The 15,640-nt window shown below is 47.1% G+C and overlaps 1 protein-coding gene across 2 annotated transcripts in view; it reads right to left on the bottom strand.

The window, feature by feature from the left end:
* Positions 1-500: 500 nt before the first annotated feature.
* SYN3 (synapsin III) overlaps positions 501-15,640 on the bottom strand; it is a 372,118-nt gene continuing 356,978 nt past the window's right edge. For both annotated transcript variants that reach the window (XM_045587543.1, XM_036457421.2), the window contains exons 11-14: positions 15,397-15,531; positions 14,434-14,521; positions 7,793-8,084; positions 501-6,173 (exon numbers count right to left, since the gene is read on the bottom strand). In XM_045587543.1, the coding sequence (XP_045443499.1) occupies positions 6,041-6,173; positions 7,793-8,084; positions 14,434-14,521; positions 15,397-15,531 (648 nt within the window). In that variant the 3' untranslated portion in view covers positions 501-6,040. The remainder of the gene's footprint in view (positions 6,174-7,792; positions 8,085-14,433; positions 14,522-15,396; positions 15,532-15,640) is intronic.

Genomic DNA, 15,640 nt, shown 5'->3' with positions numbered 1-15,640 from the left:
ACATTTTAATGGCCCCTTTTTTCAAATGAAATAATTTGCAGAAGCTGATTTATAAAACGACTAAAGCAGAGCTAGTTTGGTTGAACTGGATTTTGGACACCCACCAGCTCAATCCACCTCCTCCCTGGCCCTGAAGCTCTTGCTCGGAGTGTGGGGTGAACTGGGCTGTGCAGCAGCATGGTGGGTGGCCATGGGATTATAGGGACTCGGAGTGTGGGGTGAACTTCTGGGCTCTGTGACAGTATGTGGGCGGCCATGGGATTATAGGGACTCGGAGTGTGGGGTGAACTTCTGGGCTCTGTGGCAGCATGTGGGCGGCCATGGGATTATTGGGAATCTTGTTTTGTTTGGGGCTTCTTCGGGAGTGGAATTATGATTTTTTTCCTCTTGTGTTTTGAACACTTGGTGCCTAATTTGTAATCTAACTAGATGACCTCTTTTGACACAAAGTTTTACTGCTTTGAATTCTGGTCAGGTACTTGTTTTTCAAAGATAGACTCTTATTTGAAGAACATTTATTTTTTTAAGAGTTAAAATACACAAAATTTAAGGTTTTTTCCTACAAGAAAAAGGCCAAACAGAAATGTCTTATAATACAATCAACTGTGAAACATGCTATAGTGACAAAATATGAATCACAACACAGGAACTGAACAATACTAGTATCTACAGAAAGTATTTTGGAATATTGCCAACTGTCTTCCTGATTTTAAAAATCTGTTTTGCATATAAGGAAATGGTTTGAAGTGTTATGTGCTGCAAGAATACTTTGAGTCCTACATACATGTGAAAATATTTTATGTTTTGCTACACATAATAGTGCCTTTTTTTTTTTTTTCTTCCCCCCATCACAGTGAAGAACATTCAGTCACTAATGCAATTATCCAGAGCTTAATGTGTAGGCAAAGGATTGGGGCTGTTGACATTTCCATGATATTGAGCAATGGTAGCTCTAGGACAAGCTTTTTAAAAGTAAGTGTCAACTGGATGCCATATGGCTTTAATTGGATCTGGGTTAAAAGAGTCACCTTGAAGCATTGATGGGTCCAAATATACCCTAGTTCTCCTCTCTGCGCCCTTGTGATGTCAGGTTGCACGTGGCGTGTATGTGTGTAGCAGGTGTAGGAGGACATAGTGAAGCACCAGATACTACAAAACAATGAGTTCTCCAGATCCAGAGTTCTTGAATGGTCCTTGAGAGGCCTGTGCCAGTGCCCACGTCCCACAGAGATGGTGCTGCTTTCCAGCCTCACCTGGCCTCGCTGGCCCGAGGTACAGCCTTTCTGTTTAGGTATGGGCAGTGCGCCATATGCCTAAATCGGCAGTCCTCTCACAATAGTTTATTCTTAAAACAACTCTCAAAGCTTTTCCTCTTGAATAGCTAAACTTATAGTTAGAAGCTTGTAAAATCTATGTTCTTTTCATTAGCCTGGGCTATTGAGCTTTATATATTGCTGGTGTGTAATGAGAAGGAAATCACGGTTTGGCGGTAGCCCAGTCCCTGGTTTTCTGACATCGCTTTGATATAGTGTAATGGAAACAAGACAGTGCAGAGTGCTGCGGTTACACGTTTTAGTAAGATGCTGTTCTATATCATTGGCTTGTGGTCTTATGACTTTCCGTGACCCCTTATTTTCCCCTTTAGTTATTTTTAACAGGAGCTTGCTCCCCTCGCACCCCCTTCTTTGTTCACAGATGGAAGATACGGTTTGGCATGACTGGAAATCGATCATGGGATGTATGCTCTCTTTCCAGCTTAAGATTTTATAATTCCTTAAGGAAAACAGTTGAGTTCTGCCCTCTTACTCTTGCCTCTAATTCCTGAGATCACGGCTTAGCCTGATATCTCTCATTCTTATTCTGACAGAGCTGGACACTTCCCTTTGCTCCCTACACTCAGGGCCCAGTGTCCAGGTTTGCCTTCCTCCTGCCCTGGGCAGCCCCCGGGAGACACTGGAAGGTCCCACTTCTCTGCTGGGCTGTAAGCATGGTTCATGCTCCTTCATGATCTCCAGCTGACTAGAGTACTAGGTAAGTCACCTGAAATAAAGATTTAATCTTAATGTCTCCTGGCATTTCCCAATAGGTCCCGGCACTTAAATTTCTGCTATTCCATACTGAAATAATGAGAGGCAAGACAGTGTTAACTTTCTTCTCTAGACTCTGAAAGACCATGAAGAGTAGATACATAAAATATGAATTTGGAAATTGAAATTAAAACTGGGAGGGCCAATCAATAAAATCGGAGGGTATTTAAGATTGTAAAGGATGGACACGTTGTGGGAGGGGCGTTCACTTGTGGATTGGTTTCCCTTAAGGAATGCCTATTTCCAGCCATGTCCCTCTCTTCTTGGCCTGCTGCTTGAGAGCCCTGGGCACAGGACTAGTGCCGAGATGTCATCAGCGTGGCTGCATGTTTGCCTGGAAACGAAGCTTCTATGCCTGTGTGCATGCATTGTGTTGGATTGATGAACTGATTTGACTTGCTTTTTGCCTAATCTTCCACTTGGTCTCTGACTAAACCCACAAGTGCCGCCTTCTCTGAGAACCTAAATATTAGTGAACACTGAATTGAATCAGTGGCTGCTTAGGAGTCAAAGATAGCTTTGACACTTGCTAGGACAGTTAGTAACCAGCCAGCCTGCACGCCAGGAGAAAACATTTGGAACGTGTGGTAGTGCTCCTAGGCCATGGGCTCTTCCTCCAGTAGAAATCCTGGCATTATCTGCAATGCCGCTTTAACCAGCTCAAACTCTCAAACAGAATGAGCTACCACCTGCTGCCCCAACGCAGGGAAGGGAGGGGCTCCAAAAGCACTGCCTGCGGGAGGCGCCAGGGGGCGCTGCTGTGGAAAGCTCTGCCCTGCTGTGGGCCTCTGCGCAGGGAGTGGTCAGGATGGGAGTCCAGGTCCTGGGTCTTCTCTGCAAACTGGTGTCCTGGTCTGCTCGCCCCAGTCTCTTCTGACTGATGCTGACAGTGGCACCTCATTCTCACCTCTTTGGGCTGTGCTCACCAGGGGGTGGCCTTGTGGCCCCTGAGCTGTTTGCTCCCATTCCTTTTCAGACTCAGTTTAGAGTCTGCAACCTCTTCCTGAGGGTAAAAAACTGCCATAGATTTTCTTTAGCTTATCTCAGTTTACTAATCGCTCTGTTGGTTTGATTCTGTTCCTGGGCAAATGACTTCCTCACGTTGATACACTTAGAAATGAGACCTTTCCTTCAGCCTTATTTTTTTATTTTTATTTTTTACATTTTATTAATTCCAACCTGAACATGTCCTGACCACCTACTGTGTCAAGCAGCGCTCTGTGTTTCATTCACCTAGTTGTTCACAAGGTACCTACACTAGCTTGCTTTCTCCTTGTACACCATTCGTAGCAAATTCAAGTGAGAACTGCCAGCAGGTGGTTATGTCTGGGCTCTTGGGGTTTGCTATTGTATTTGTTACCGAGTGTGAAGGCCTGTCTCCCTGAAATGTTGGAGAGGTAGAACTAAGTACCCCTGAGCAGGATCGGAAGGTTGGAGTGAATGTTGTAAGACAGAGAGAACACAGGGAATTAATGGAGGAGAAACGGTGTGCAGTCTGTGTCTGTGGAAAGCTGACTGGGCACTTAATTAAACAGCAGGACTTTTCGCACACTGTGAGGACAGTCTGGAAGAAGGTGTTTTGTCTGGCTGGCGGAGTGGTCTGTGGAGGCTGTGTTTAAATCCCTGCTCCTTGTGCTACACTTTATCACACACAACACACATGCGTCTGGCATGTTTCAGCCTCACCAAGTCAGCCTGGAGGGGGAATGTGAGTTTTTTTTTGGATCAAAGCGGTGAAACAAAGCCAGCCGACCAACAAATGACCTTTTAGAATTGCCCCCGTGACTCCCCTCGCCCCTGCTTTTTGTCCTTCCCCATTTAAAAAAATTCAATCAGTTATTGAAGTTAGAAGTGAGAGAACAGTCCATTTGGGGGGCTCTCTGGTCTCCACAAGACCCTTGTTGATCTCGACTTCCATACACAGACCAGCGGGAAACTTAGGTGTTGGTTATAAACTAGTGCTGTGCCATGGATCATCTGTGCATGGCTGTACGTCAGAATGCTACTCTACTTGTACTATCTGGGAGATAGAGTTTGAACATTGAGATGTTTTTATGGACAAGGGACAGAATAAAGGAAAATGGGGAAATTAAGCCATATAGTCATTGTTTATGAAGCCACTAATTTTGCTCACCGAGAGTGGAATGAATGAATGAATTCCACCCAATATAGCTTCCTATAGCAGCTTTCCCAGACGCCTCAGCTCAGGGTGCCAGTCCAACTCCCACAAGCACGCAGGAAGAGGACAAAGCGAGGTTTGGGTCTCATGACCAGAAATCCTGGCTCGCTGGTCTGAGGTGAAGCTAGCTGTGCACACAGCCATGGCCCACACTTAGAGAAACAAACCTAGTGCCCCTTTGCTGTGTGTTTCAAGCTGTATTTTATTACTGAGAAGCGGGTGAGATTGACTCCTTTCAATCTTAATCTTTGTACAAGCGTGATGATTGCTTATACAGGTATTTTCTGTTTTTAAGCCAAAATGGTGGGCTTTTCGGTGTTACACCTGCCCTCAGGTTTTCCCTCGCTCTTTCACTCAGAATGCAGGTCTAGGCCACGGGCACTTTCATTTTTACCTCCTCTGTCCCTTCCCTGTGAACAGCAAGGGGAAGACAGGTTTCAAGTCACAAAGGGGATTGGGAAGGGATCACATGGCTCTGTTCTGGCCCGGGAGGCTGGCTCTGACACCTACAGTGTTTCTAGCACCAGGCGCTTGTGATGTGGGACAGCCCTGCTCCGTGGTCACTGGAGGCCATGTGCTCTGCGGGAAGGAGCCCAAGAAGGGCGTCAGGGCCGCGTTCTCCAGCTCTGCAGTCAGCTTGTCCAAACAGGTTTGGGTTCAACACAGCTAAACCTAATGTCTTCACATAGGAATTCCAAGTTGTTGACATGTAAGGTGTATGACCAACCTCAAAAAGAGCAATAGAGACAGTGTTTCCCCAACATGTTTGGCCATGGGACCCTTTTGTAATGGAGTAGCCTGCCAGCATCTTGCTGTGCAGTTTGTGAAATGCCGACTAGAGGTTACTATCCTCCCAACTTTCTGAGCCTGTGATGTTAACCTGATTCTCTCTGGTTCCTCAGAAGTCCTTGAGGAGTAAACAACATTCCTGGAGGGAATTCAGAGAGAATTCCTGGCGGTACACAAGTAATAGTGGGTGGGGAAGCCCTAAGCTAACTCCTCAGGAAGCTGAGGGCGATGGCCTCTGGGAACCAAAAACTCTTCTTGAAAGGACCTGTGGGCTGCTCTTGGCTGTCCATTCCGCTGGGAGCAGCATCCCCACCGTCTCCTGCTGGTCTCTGCTGTGGTTTGAAAGGCCCCACGTGACTCACAGGACCTGGTTTCTTGCCGTTGTTATCAAGATCCCACCAGGGCCTGGCCAGTCATGATGTCTGCAAGTCAGGTGAGGTCTCCAGATGAAACTAGCATGGTAGATGAGAGGTTCCGCTGGCCCGGTTTGTCTCCTTTTGTTTGCAAAACACTGTCAATAGTTTATTGCCTCCTGTACTGCTGAGGTCCTACTACAGTGTCTTCATTTGATGGAGGTGGGCAAGGCCTAGAGGGGGCTTTTGCCCAAAGGCAAGCAAAAAACACTAACGAGATGTGAAAAACTAGCCACACACAGACATCTCACTTGGGTATCTGTGGCAGGGAAGCAAGCATCCAGGGCGGGGGGTGGAGGGGTGGGGGTGAGGGAGACAGGTGATGGACGCCCACCATTAAGGCCCATTTTGAGGAACCTGGAGGCTCTCAAAGGCCCAGTCTCAGCCGGACAAAGCTGGAATGTCATGAAGAAGGGAAGGGGACAAGTATAGATACTCAGTTCCTGGGTCAGAGGCATTAGAAAGTATGTTCTCAGGCCCTCCATTCTGTTCCCCTCAGAAACTAAGGCTGAGAAGGAAGATGAGGTGGGAGAGGGAGAGTGTAACAGCACCCCCTCCCAGGCTGGACCCCGTTAGTCAGAGAACAGGCTGGCAAAAGACTTCCTCAGGTTGCGGATGGTTTCGGCCTTGGCCTCGTCTTCGCTTGGAGTTCCACGCTGGGAAGTGTCCGATGTGCTGAGGCTATTAGTCAAGGACTGGGATTTGCTGAAACAAAGGCAAGGGAGTTTGGGGGTGACCAGGCATAGGCTCCTGTGATTGCCTCGGCAATCATCACACTTATACATCCCATGCCTGGAAGCCAGGTGGGTGAGCCCATTATCACAAAAATATTAAGACCAGAGACCAGGCATTCCAAGGCTTGTGTGATCCTGGATATGTCACCCACATGACTTAACATAAAAGATGGTTACTGGTAGCCTGTTTTCAGGTACAGAAGTTGGGGCTCACAGCCAGTGACCATAGCACCGGAGGCTCACTATGCCCACCAGCTCAGACAGCAGGTGTCTCCAGACAGTTTCACTGCTCTCCACCTGTGTGCAGACCCACCTGGCAAACTTTAAAGTGCCGTCTCCACCCAGGCTGTGGTGCTCCTCTATACTTCCCAGCACTTTGGGAATCGGGAGGCCTGTGTCTCCAGGATTCCATTCTCATCTCATCCCTGAAGCCCTCACTGATTCCAGCCCCCTTTGAAATTCTGGTGCTTCCTGCTGGAGCTTGTGAGAATTAAAAACAAAACACCCAACCAGGTAAAATGCTCGGCACATACTAAGTAGGTAGTCGATACTAGTGTCAAACTATGATAATATTAGTGTTTGGAGTTGAAGGGAACCACTTTCCAAAAGACCCCCACATTTGGAGTCTCTTTCTAACCTCAAACCAAGAGATGGGCTTGAGAGGGAATGCACAGTGTACTGTGATGGAGAAACTATGGCACAGATTCTTATCCCTGCTACCCACCCTTCTACCCTGTGACTTGTAGGTCTTCCCATCAAGAGCCTGCTTTGCTGCCTCTGAGTCCAGGCTTGGCCATGCAACTGGCCTTGACCAACAGCAGGGGGTGGAATGAAAAGACACAGTGAAGCTTCTAAGATTGCATCTCAAGAGGCCTTGAGCTCCTTGTGCCCTTTTGGATTGTAATTCTACCTTACGAGGAAGCTCAGCCCAACCACTGGAGGCCCAGCTGGCAGCCAGTGCCAACCAGCAGGTGCCAGATGTGTGCATGAGGCCCCAGTGACCGTCCAGCCCCGGTGACGCTGTCAGATGCATGCAGCATTATGAGTGATCCCAAGGGCTAAAGTTGCTAGATTTAGTAAACAAAAACATAGGCTTATATCTGAATTTCAGATGAAAAACAAATACTTTTTTAGTATAGTTACATCCCATGCAATATGTGAGGGCATACATATACTCAAGATTACTCATGGTTTATCTGAAATTCAAATCTAACTGCGCATCCTATATTTTATCTGGCACTCTCCAGGAGGCACCTGCAGAAGAACCTCCCAGCTGAGCCAAACTCCGAACAAACTGCTGAACTGAGAAATTATGAATCAAGAAATGGTTTTACCTTAAGCTTCTAAGTTTTGGGTGGCTTGTTATGCAGCATGAGGGAACAAATACGTGTATATATCTGAAGGGTCATGGTAGGGCCTAATCTATACTCTCACCTTGCAGGGCCCTTCCTGCCCCTCACGTTCCATCCTCTAGGCCTCCTCCTCCTCATTTCAAGTCTGGGTGAGGCCTCCTGTGTCTTCCTTTGTCTGAGTCCCTCCCACACCACAACCCCTCCCCCCCCAATACCCTTCCAGATCAGAGGTACTTACTTGAGATGGGGGTGGGGTGGGGCTGGCTTCCCGGACTCTTCGCCCTGTTGGGAGGTGCTGCGGCCTTGCACAGGGGGGCGGGGCTGTGAGGGGAGGGTGGCGCCTGGCTTGGAGGCCTGGTTGGGAGAGCCGCTGCTGGATGCCCGGGGCAGCTGTGGAGAACCCGGTGATCTCTGCTGCTGTGGGGATCCCGACTGGGGGCTCAGGGGCTGCTGGCCTTGTGGGGAGAGCCTCTGCTGGGAGGGGCTTCCAGATCTCGAGGGCTGAGGAGACTGAGCTTGGCGAGGGCCCCCTACAGGGTACAAAAGTTATTGCATTCAAATTTTTCTTAGGATAACATGGCTGTGCACAAATGCTGCTTCAAGGACGGGCATTTCAAGTTGTTGTTGTTTTTAATAACAGTAAAAAGTGGAAAACAACATAAATGCCTAGCTGATTAGGAACAGTAAGAGACATCCATATGATGGAATATTCTCTGGTCATAATATATGATGTTACAGATAATATGACATTAAATAGGATACTGTTGATACATGCTAAATAAATACTGTTAAGCTGAACAAGCAGCTGATTACACATTACATTCAGTTTTATTCAATTTATATATATATATATATATATATATATATATATATATATATATATATATATATGGCTATGTAAAAAAGAAAGATGGGACGGTTAAACACTAAAACCAGTGTGACTCAAGCCTTAATGTGTGTATGAATTACTGGAGGGATCTTGTCAAAATAAAGATTCTGATACAGTAGGTCAGACTGACACTGAACTGTGTCCCCTCCAAACTCGATGTGACTGTTTTTGGAGATAGGGACTTCAAAGGAGGTAATTATTGTTAAATGAGGCCCTAAGGGTGGGGCCCTAACCCAACAGGATTGGTGTCCTTCTAAGAAGAGACACACAGGAAAGGCCATGTAAAGACACAGTGAGAAGGCCGCTGTCTCCAAGCTGTGGAGAGAAGTTTCAACCCTGTGGGCACCTTGGCCTTGGACTTCAGCCTTCAGCTGTGAGGAAATACGGTCTGCTGTTAAAGCCACTTAGTTTCGGGTATGCAGACTCTGTTATGGCAGCCGAGCCGACTGAGCAGGCGGGGTCTGTGATTACAAACGTGCTGGGGTTGTGGAGAAGTTTAATTCTCTTTCTTTGCTCACCGATATTTTCCCCACTGAAGATGGATTACTTTGGAAACAATGAAAATAATTATCCCTTACTTTTTGAACAGCTCTCTCCACTTTCCCAAGGACTTTCAAAAGCAATGTATCATTTGCTCTAGGGAGGCTGCCATTATTATTTTCATTATTATTTTTTAACAGAACAAGTCTTTTCTTTACTCAAAAAAGGTTGTTAAAATTTAGTTGAGTCTGTGCTTGTGCCTTTAACACTTGGATGATTTTCTGCTCCTCACTAAGGAAAGCATGCCTGCCCCGCTCCCCTGTCCCCTGTTGGGGACACACTTATCACATGGGTCCACAGTAGGCCTGGCTGACATGTTTTTCATGTTAGACAAATTCAACCACAGGTTACATCTTACAGCACGAATTTCCTGGAGTTGTCTGGGCACAGGCCACATGCAGACGGCTATTTCCCAACCTTTTCGGTAGGCAGGTGAACAATTCTGTTACCGGGGGGCATGGGCGTCTAATTTTGTCAGAGGCTGTATTGCAACACAGCCTCTGTCAGAATGTGGACACTGGACCACTGTGAATGCCTGCAGCTGCCATCCCATTCTCACCCCATCCAGGTGGAAACCGAGCCTCATTAGGTGTCATAGCTGGAAGGAGTAGCCACAGAGCTCACAGGGAATCCTGACTTCTCCCTGTCATCCTGTCACTGTACGGAGCATACAGTCACCTACAATCTGGGGGACAACCCAGGCCAGTGAGCTGCACTCTCCTCACCTCCAGTCCGGGCGTCAGGGCCACTGTGTGTCCTGGCTACCTGCTGCTCCTCTGCCAGGCTCTGCCTGCTCTGGGAGAGGGCTGCCCCGTGGTGATGCTCACCATGCTTTGTGAGGGCAGGAGCAGAGAGTTAAAAGGGCCTGCAGCCTATCTCTGTGGCCCTTTCAAAACATGGCTTCCACTTGGCTTCCACTCTACTGACCACCCATCGTGTGTCTGGCCGTGGGCATCGGCACAACAAGCAGCTCTGAGGGGTAGGCATTATTATTTTTTGTGGCTGCACACTCTAGTGCCCTGACTGGGACTCAGTGCATGAGACGACACTCAACCCATCAAGCCACATCAGCCAGGGCATGTTAGGTATTATTAACATCCCCGTTTTTACAAAGAAACTGAGTCCCAGGTATACTTACTTGCTTAAGGTAGCAAAGGAAAGGGAAGAGCCAAGATTCAAACCTGGATATTTTTGACTCAGAAGCCCTGTTTTGCATCCTCCTCTCCTCCCTTCCTCTTTCTTCTTTTATTGTTATTTTTACTTATACCACCCAGGGTGCCTGGAGTCCTCACATCTCTGTGCAGATTGAGAAAAGGTGGCTGCCTCCAGTGGAGGCAGCTCTAGCCTGGTGCATGGGGAGCAAGGACTACATTTCAGCTGACCTCCCCCTGGGATGTCATCTCAGTTGGTCACCTTTGCAGAGGGCGAGGCCTGCATGGCTGGTGGCTCTCACATCATACTGGCCTCAGGGCTCCAGGTCCTGAGTCAAGTCTTGCCATGAACTGCCTATGTGACTGGGTAAGCCACATCTCCCTGGGCGTCGGAGCCCTCGTTTGTAAAATGAGGCCACTGGACTAGCCACCAAACTTCCCTCCCAAATGGAACTCTTTTTCTGCACAACACTTTCCAAGTTGGATGGAATGGCAGCCACAATCTAGCAACGGGTCTCACATGGCTCTGACCTCATTCACCACTCTATGTCCCAGCAGACTGGAAGACCCATTGATCTCAAAACTCAAACACCTTCAGGGCCGGGCAGGTACATAAACAGAGCAGCGAGCATCAGAAAAATCATGTGGCTTTAATTTTCCCCCCCACTTTAGGTAACATCGTTCAGAGACATAGTTCTCCAAAGAGGTGCAGTGACAACAGGGACAACATGGTGAGCCCTTGCCCTGCCCAGGGAGTAGCTGTGACTAACTGTCAGGGCAGCTGCTCTGAGGACTCCAGCCCCATTGTTCCTAGGGCTCCTGCAAGTCAAGAGAATCTGCACATCTACATGTTGATATAAAAGCTCCTGATTGTAAAACGCTTTTTTTTTTTTGTTTTTTTGTTAGACCTACTGCAGCTCAAAGAAAACATGTTTTCCACTTTTATCTTCAGTCTCCTTCCTTCCACCCCCTTGGGAAATCTGGATGCTCGCTGATTCATTTATTAAGTATTTGTTGAGTCTCTATTATACTCCTGGGATACATCAAGAGACACTGTGGTTATTTCTTTCAGCTTCTTGGCAAAGCAAACAATTCACTATTTTTATTTGCACCCACACAAAAAAATATTAACATATTTAAAATATTTCCTAAGCACAGGATTGGTGCTACAAAATGATAAGGCTTATTAGAAGAAAACTTCACTTTTAAACACACGGTGAGTCCAAAAACAAGTTAATAACGTGATCTTGTTATTTCGGGAACTCAGTGAAAGCGTTGTTTTTAAATTAGCCTTGTTATTTTTAATCTGAATGCTAATTCAATGAGCATTTTCCTTTAATTATCTTAATTGGTTTTAAATGGACAGTTTTTCAGTTCACGAAAGTGTCTTTAGCCTCATGCCCCTTAAAATAATCTCTCTTTATTGAGCTTGTCTCTACCCTGGACCCAGGAGGAAAGCAGAGTACAGTGGCTCACTGTTTTAGAAGTGCTCTGTTCAAATGTGTTGTAAAACGTCAGCCCCGAGGCCGGTGGGAAAGGAGAGGCAGGGCAGGCACAGCCAGGAGCCTGGCAGGGTGACGGACACGTTGTTTCTGAACATTTATAACTTAGAACCTATCGCCAGGCTGGGCTACTTTAGTTAAAAGGACTGTTAATGATGACAATCATTAAGGTCAACATGCATATTACAATTGTTTTGTAAGACACAAGTTATTAACAGTGTTTAGTAGTAAAAGTTACATAAATTGTTGTTAGTAGTCAACTATTAGGCACTAACACCTACCAAGCACCACCTCTGTGCTGGACCCCGAGTTCTCGTTAACTGTGTCATCTCATGGACAACTCCCCATCACTAACCAGGGCAGCTGTAATATCCTGTTATCATTGGGGAAACTGAGGCTCAGGGGAGGGACGTAACTTGCCTAAAGAAGGATCCTTTTATTTATTTTTTAATCCTCTCACCCAAGGATATATTTTTATTGATTTTTTTTAAACGGGAGAGAGGATGGGAAAGAGAGAGAGAAACACTGATATGAGAGAGACACGAGACACATTGACTGGCGGCCTCTCCTATGTGTCCTGACCAGGGACTGAACCTGAAACCTAGGGATGTGTCCTGACTGAGAATCAAACCCACAGCCTTTTGGTGTGGGGGCCGAGGCCCCTGGGCAGGGAGGTAACATGTTTTTCCCAATCGGTTTCATAGCAGGGCCTTCACAGATGCTACAAAACTGCTCGACTTGGCTTCTCTTGACGCAACACTGCTCTGAAGCCCCAAGCTGGCACTACTGCAGCCAGTGTGCCCGAGGCGTGGACTGCAAGAGGGACATGGGGCAGACTTCCTCCCGGGCCTGTGTGTGACACCCAGCAGCCGGCATTCTGGGAGGAAGTTATTGCTATGATTCCTTTTCATCGTGCCATCAGCAGTTTTTCCATTCCTTAATGCATGGTGTCATTTAAACAGTAACGCTGCACTATCGGGTCTAGTAATAATTAATGTCGTTTTTAAACATTGGTTTAAAATCTTGCTTGGCGTTGACTTGTATTGACATAACCTTCAAACACGTGGTATCTACAGAACGTGTGAAGTGCAATTAACAAGTTTTGCTTGAAAAAGTTTGTGTTTGGTTTGTTTTTTGTTGCAAAACTAGGGCTAAGAAGATGGCGGATGAAGAGCATATTCGGCACTGCATGCTTTACGAGTTCCAATTAGGAAGAAAAGCAAGTGAGGCTGCAAAAAACATCTGTAGTGCTCTTGGTCAAGATGCAGTTAGCGCCAGAAAATGCCAGCGTTGGTTTGAGAAATTTCGCGAGGGAAATTTTTCGTTAGATGACAAGAGTGGTCGAGGCCATGTGTCCAATTTTGATCAAGAAGCTCTTCAAGCTCTTTTGGTGCAAAATCCTCAAATTACCCAACAAGAGCTTGCAACAACTTTAAATTGTTCACAAAAAACAATTTCCAATCAATTGCGTGCACTTGGCAAAGTCCAAAAGTTTGGAAAATGGGTTCCTCATGAGTTGACCGACAACAACCGTAATCAAAGAGTCACAATTTGCAGTTCGCTCCTCTCTCGTCAAAACCGTTTGCCGTTTTTAGAGCAAATTGTTACCGGAGATGAAAAATGGGTGCTGTATATTAATCTGAAAAGGCGGCCTCAATGGTTGGACAAAAATGAGGCTCCACAGCCCACACCAAAACCTGACTTGCATGCGAAAAAAGTGATGTTGTGTGTTTGGTGGAATTTTAAAGGAATTCTTCATTATGAACTTTTACCATCTAACCAAACCATTACAAGTGCAGTGTATAGTGCCCAATAGGAAAGGTTAGCCCATGCTTTAAGAGAAAAAGAACCCGCGCTGATTAATCAGAAGGGCGTAACTCTTCACCACGATAACGCACGACCACATACTGCAAGAATCACTGCTGAAAAACTGCGCCAGTTGGAATGGGAAGTTCTCCCTCAACCTGCATATTCTCCTGATATTGCCCCTTCCGATTACCATTTGTTTCGTTCTTTGCAAAACTTTCTTCTTGGAAAAAAATTTAATAATGAAGAATGCCTCAAAAATGCATTGACCGAATTTTTTGCATCAAAATCACAAGAATTTTACAACAGAGGGATTAAAATGCTTCCTGAGCGTTGGGCACAAGTAGTAGAAAACAATGGCAACTATATTGTTGATTAAATTTTGTTGTATTGTTTAAATAAATTAGATTTAAAAAAAGTATTAGAAAACGACATTAATTATTACTAGACCTAATATTTCCTGAGGACAACTTCAACCGACAAGGTTATGTATAATGTTCCCTTTTCCTCTCTTTCTCACACTAGCTGGTTGGCTCATGTGTCTATGGCCAGGCAGCCCTGGTGGCTGGGAAACAAGACACTTTCTAGAAGACCTGAAACCGCAGACTTGTCAACCAGCCACTTTCTTGTGATCCGTCCTTGGATGAGGCCTCAACATCTACCTCTGCAAATAGAAAACACTGATGTTCTCCCCTGGGAGTGACTGGGAGGCCAACACTGAGAAAATAGACGGGGAAGTCCCTAGCACGGTGCCTGGCACATAGTAGGCACTTCATAAAATGTACTTGTCTTTCCGTCCTTCTCTCCTCACTTTGTGGGGTGGCACACCCCACAGCCTCATTCATTCCGCACACAGAGTAAGGGCACAGAGCCTGGGCTAGAGGACTAGATGGTTTTTCCAGTCTGCCTCCTGGCCGTCACGCACAGATCCCTCAGTGCCTTTCCACGCCCTGCAGGACGCTTTCTCTGGGTGGCTTGTCAGGGGTCCTACCTTGCGTGGGTGGACGTGGCTGGGGCTGTCCCAGCGGAGGCCCCAGCTGGGCTGTCCCGGGGGATTTGGCTGGTTTAGTCTGTGGAGCCTAGAGCAGGAGCAGAGAAAAGAAGCCCGCTGTGATCACCATAGCCATTCACATGGAATGGCTATGTCGGAGGGCAGAGCTTACAGAGATCTTTTCATCACAGGTCCAACTTACATATAGTGTGCAATTTGCAAGCATGCAGCACAGTGAATTTTTACACGTGTAGACACCCACATGACCACCACCCCGGTCAGGACAGAACGTTTCCAGTGGAGAAGGCTGCTCTGAGCTCCTCCCAGCCAGCAACCCCTCCAAGTATAACCATGATTCCGATGCCTGTTATCACAGATTCAAGTTTTTGTGGGCAAAGGAGGGGAGCTGGTTTCAACACTTGTTTTTCCAGAAAGCTGGGAAACTGGCAAATTCTTTGGAGGGTGACCTGGTAATCCATGGTGAGGACTGTGGAGGGGAGGAGCTATGTGGGAGCTTGACAGGTTGGGGGATGGGGAAACGGAAGACACAATGGTCTCTATTGAGTGCACTGAGATCACACAAAGGGCATGTGTGTACACCCACATGCACACACACACACACACACACACACACCCTGCCCCCTGCTCAGGCCCAGGATGGAGGGCACAGAAGGGGCAACTGACTTATCACTATAATCTCTGCCCACAGATTCCCAAGCCCATTGAGGTGAGGTTTTTCTCCCCAGGATGAAGGGACAAAGGGCCCCTCGGAACTCCCCAACTCCCGTCAGGAGCAGGGTGTAGAAGCTGTGCCCCATGTCCAGGCACCGTCCACACCCCATCCCTTTCTCCCCATGCTGGTTCCTTCCCGGGGGTATCCCCTTTGGATCCAGAGGCCTCCCATTCTCAGGCAGATTGGCATTTCTGATGGCAACAAAGTCTCCTTTGTTTCTGCGGACTTACCCAAGGCCTCAGGGGTGAAGGCACTGTACCCCCTGGCACCAGGAATTGGCTCATTTTGGAAACAACAAGGTCAGCCATCAGCTGTCTGTCCTCTTCCACGTGCTCTCCAATCAGAGGCATCGAGCTGTCCATCACCTGCAGGAGAAATGACACCTGAGGGACGCCCATGTCAGAGTTCCAGGAAGGAGAGCGGGCCCAGAGCTCAGAACAGAACTGACCACTAGATGGCGATGTTCTCCATGCA

Source organism: Pipistrellus kuhlii, unplaced genomic scaffold, assembly GCF_014108245.1.
Source record: "Pipistrellus kuhlii isolate mPipKuh1 unplaced genomic scaffold, mPipKuh1.p scaffold_m20_p_3, whole genome shotgun sequence".
Taxonomy (NCBI): domain Eukaryota; kingdom Metazoa; phylum Chordata; class Mammalia; order Chiroptera; family Vespertilionidae; genus Pipistrellus; species Pipistrellus kuhlii.
This window is presented reverse-complemented; position numbering and strand designations above follow the sequence as displayed.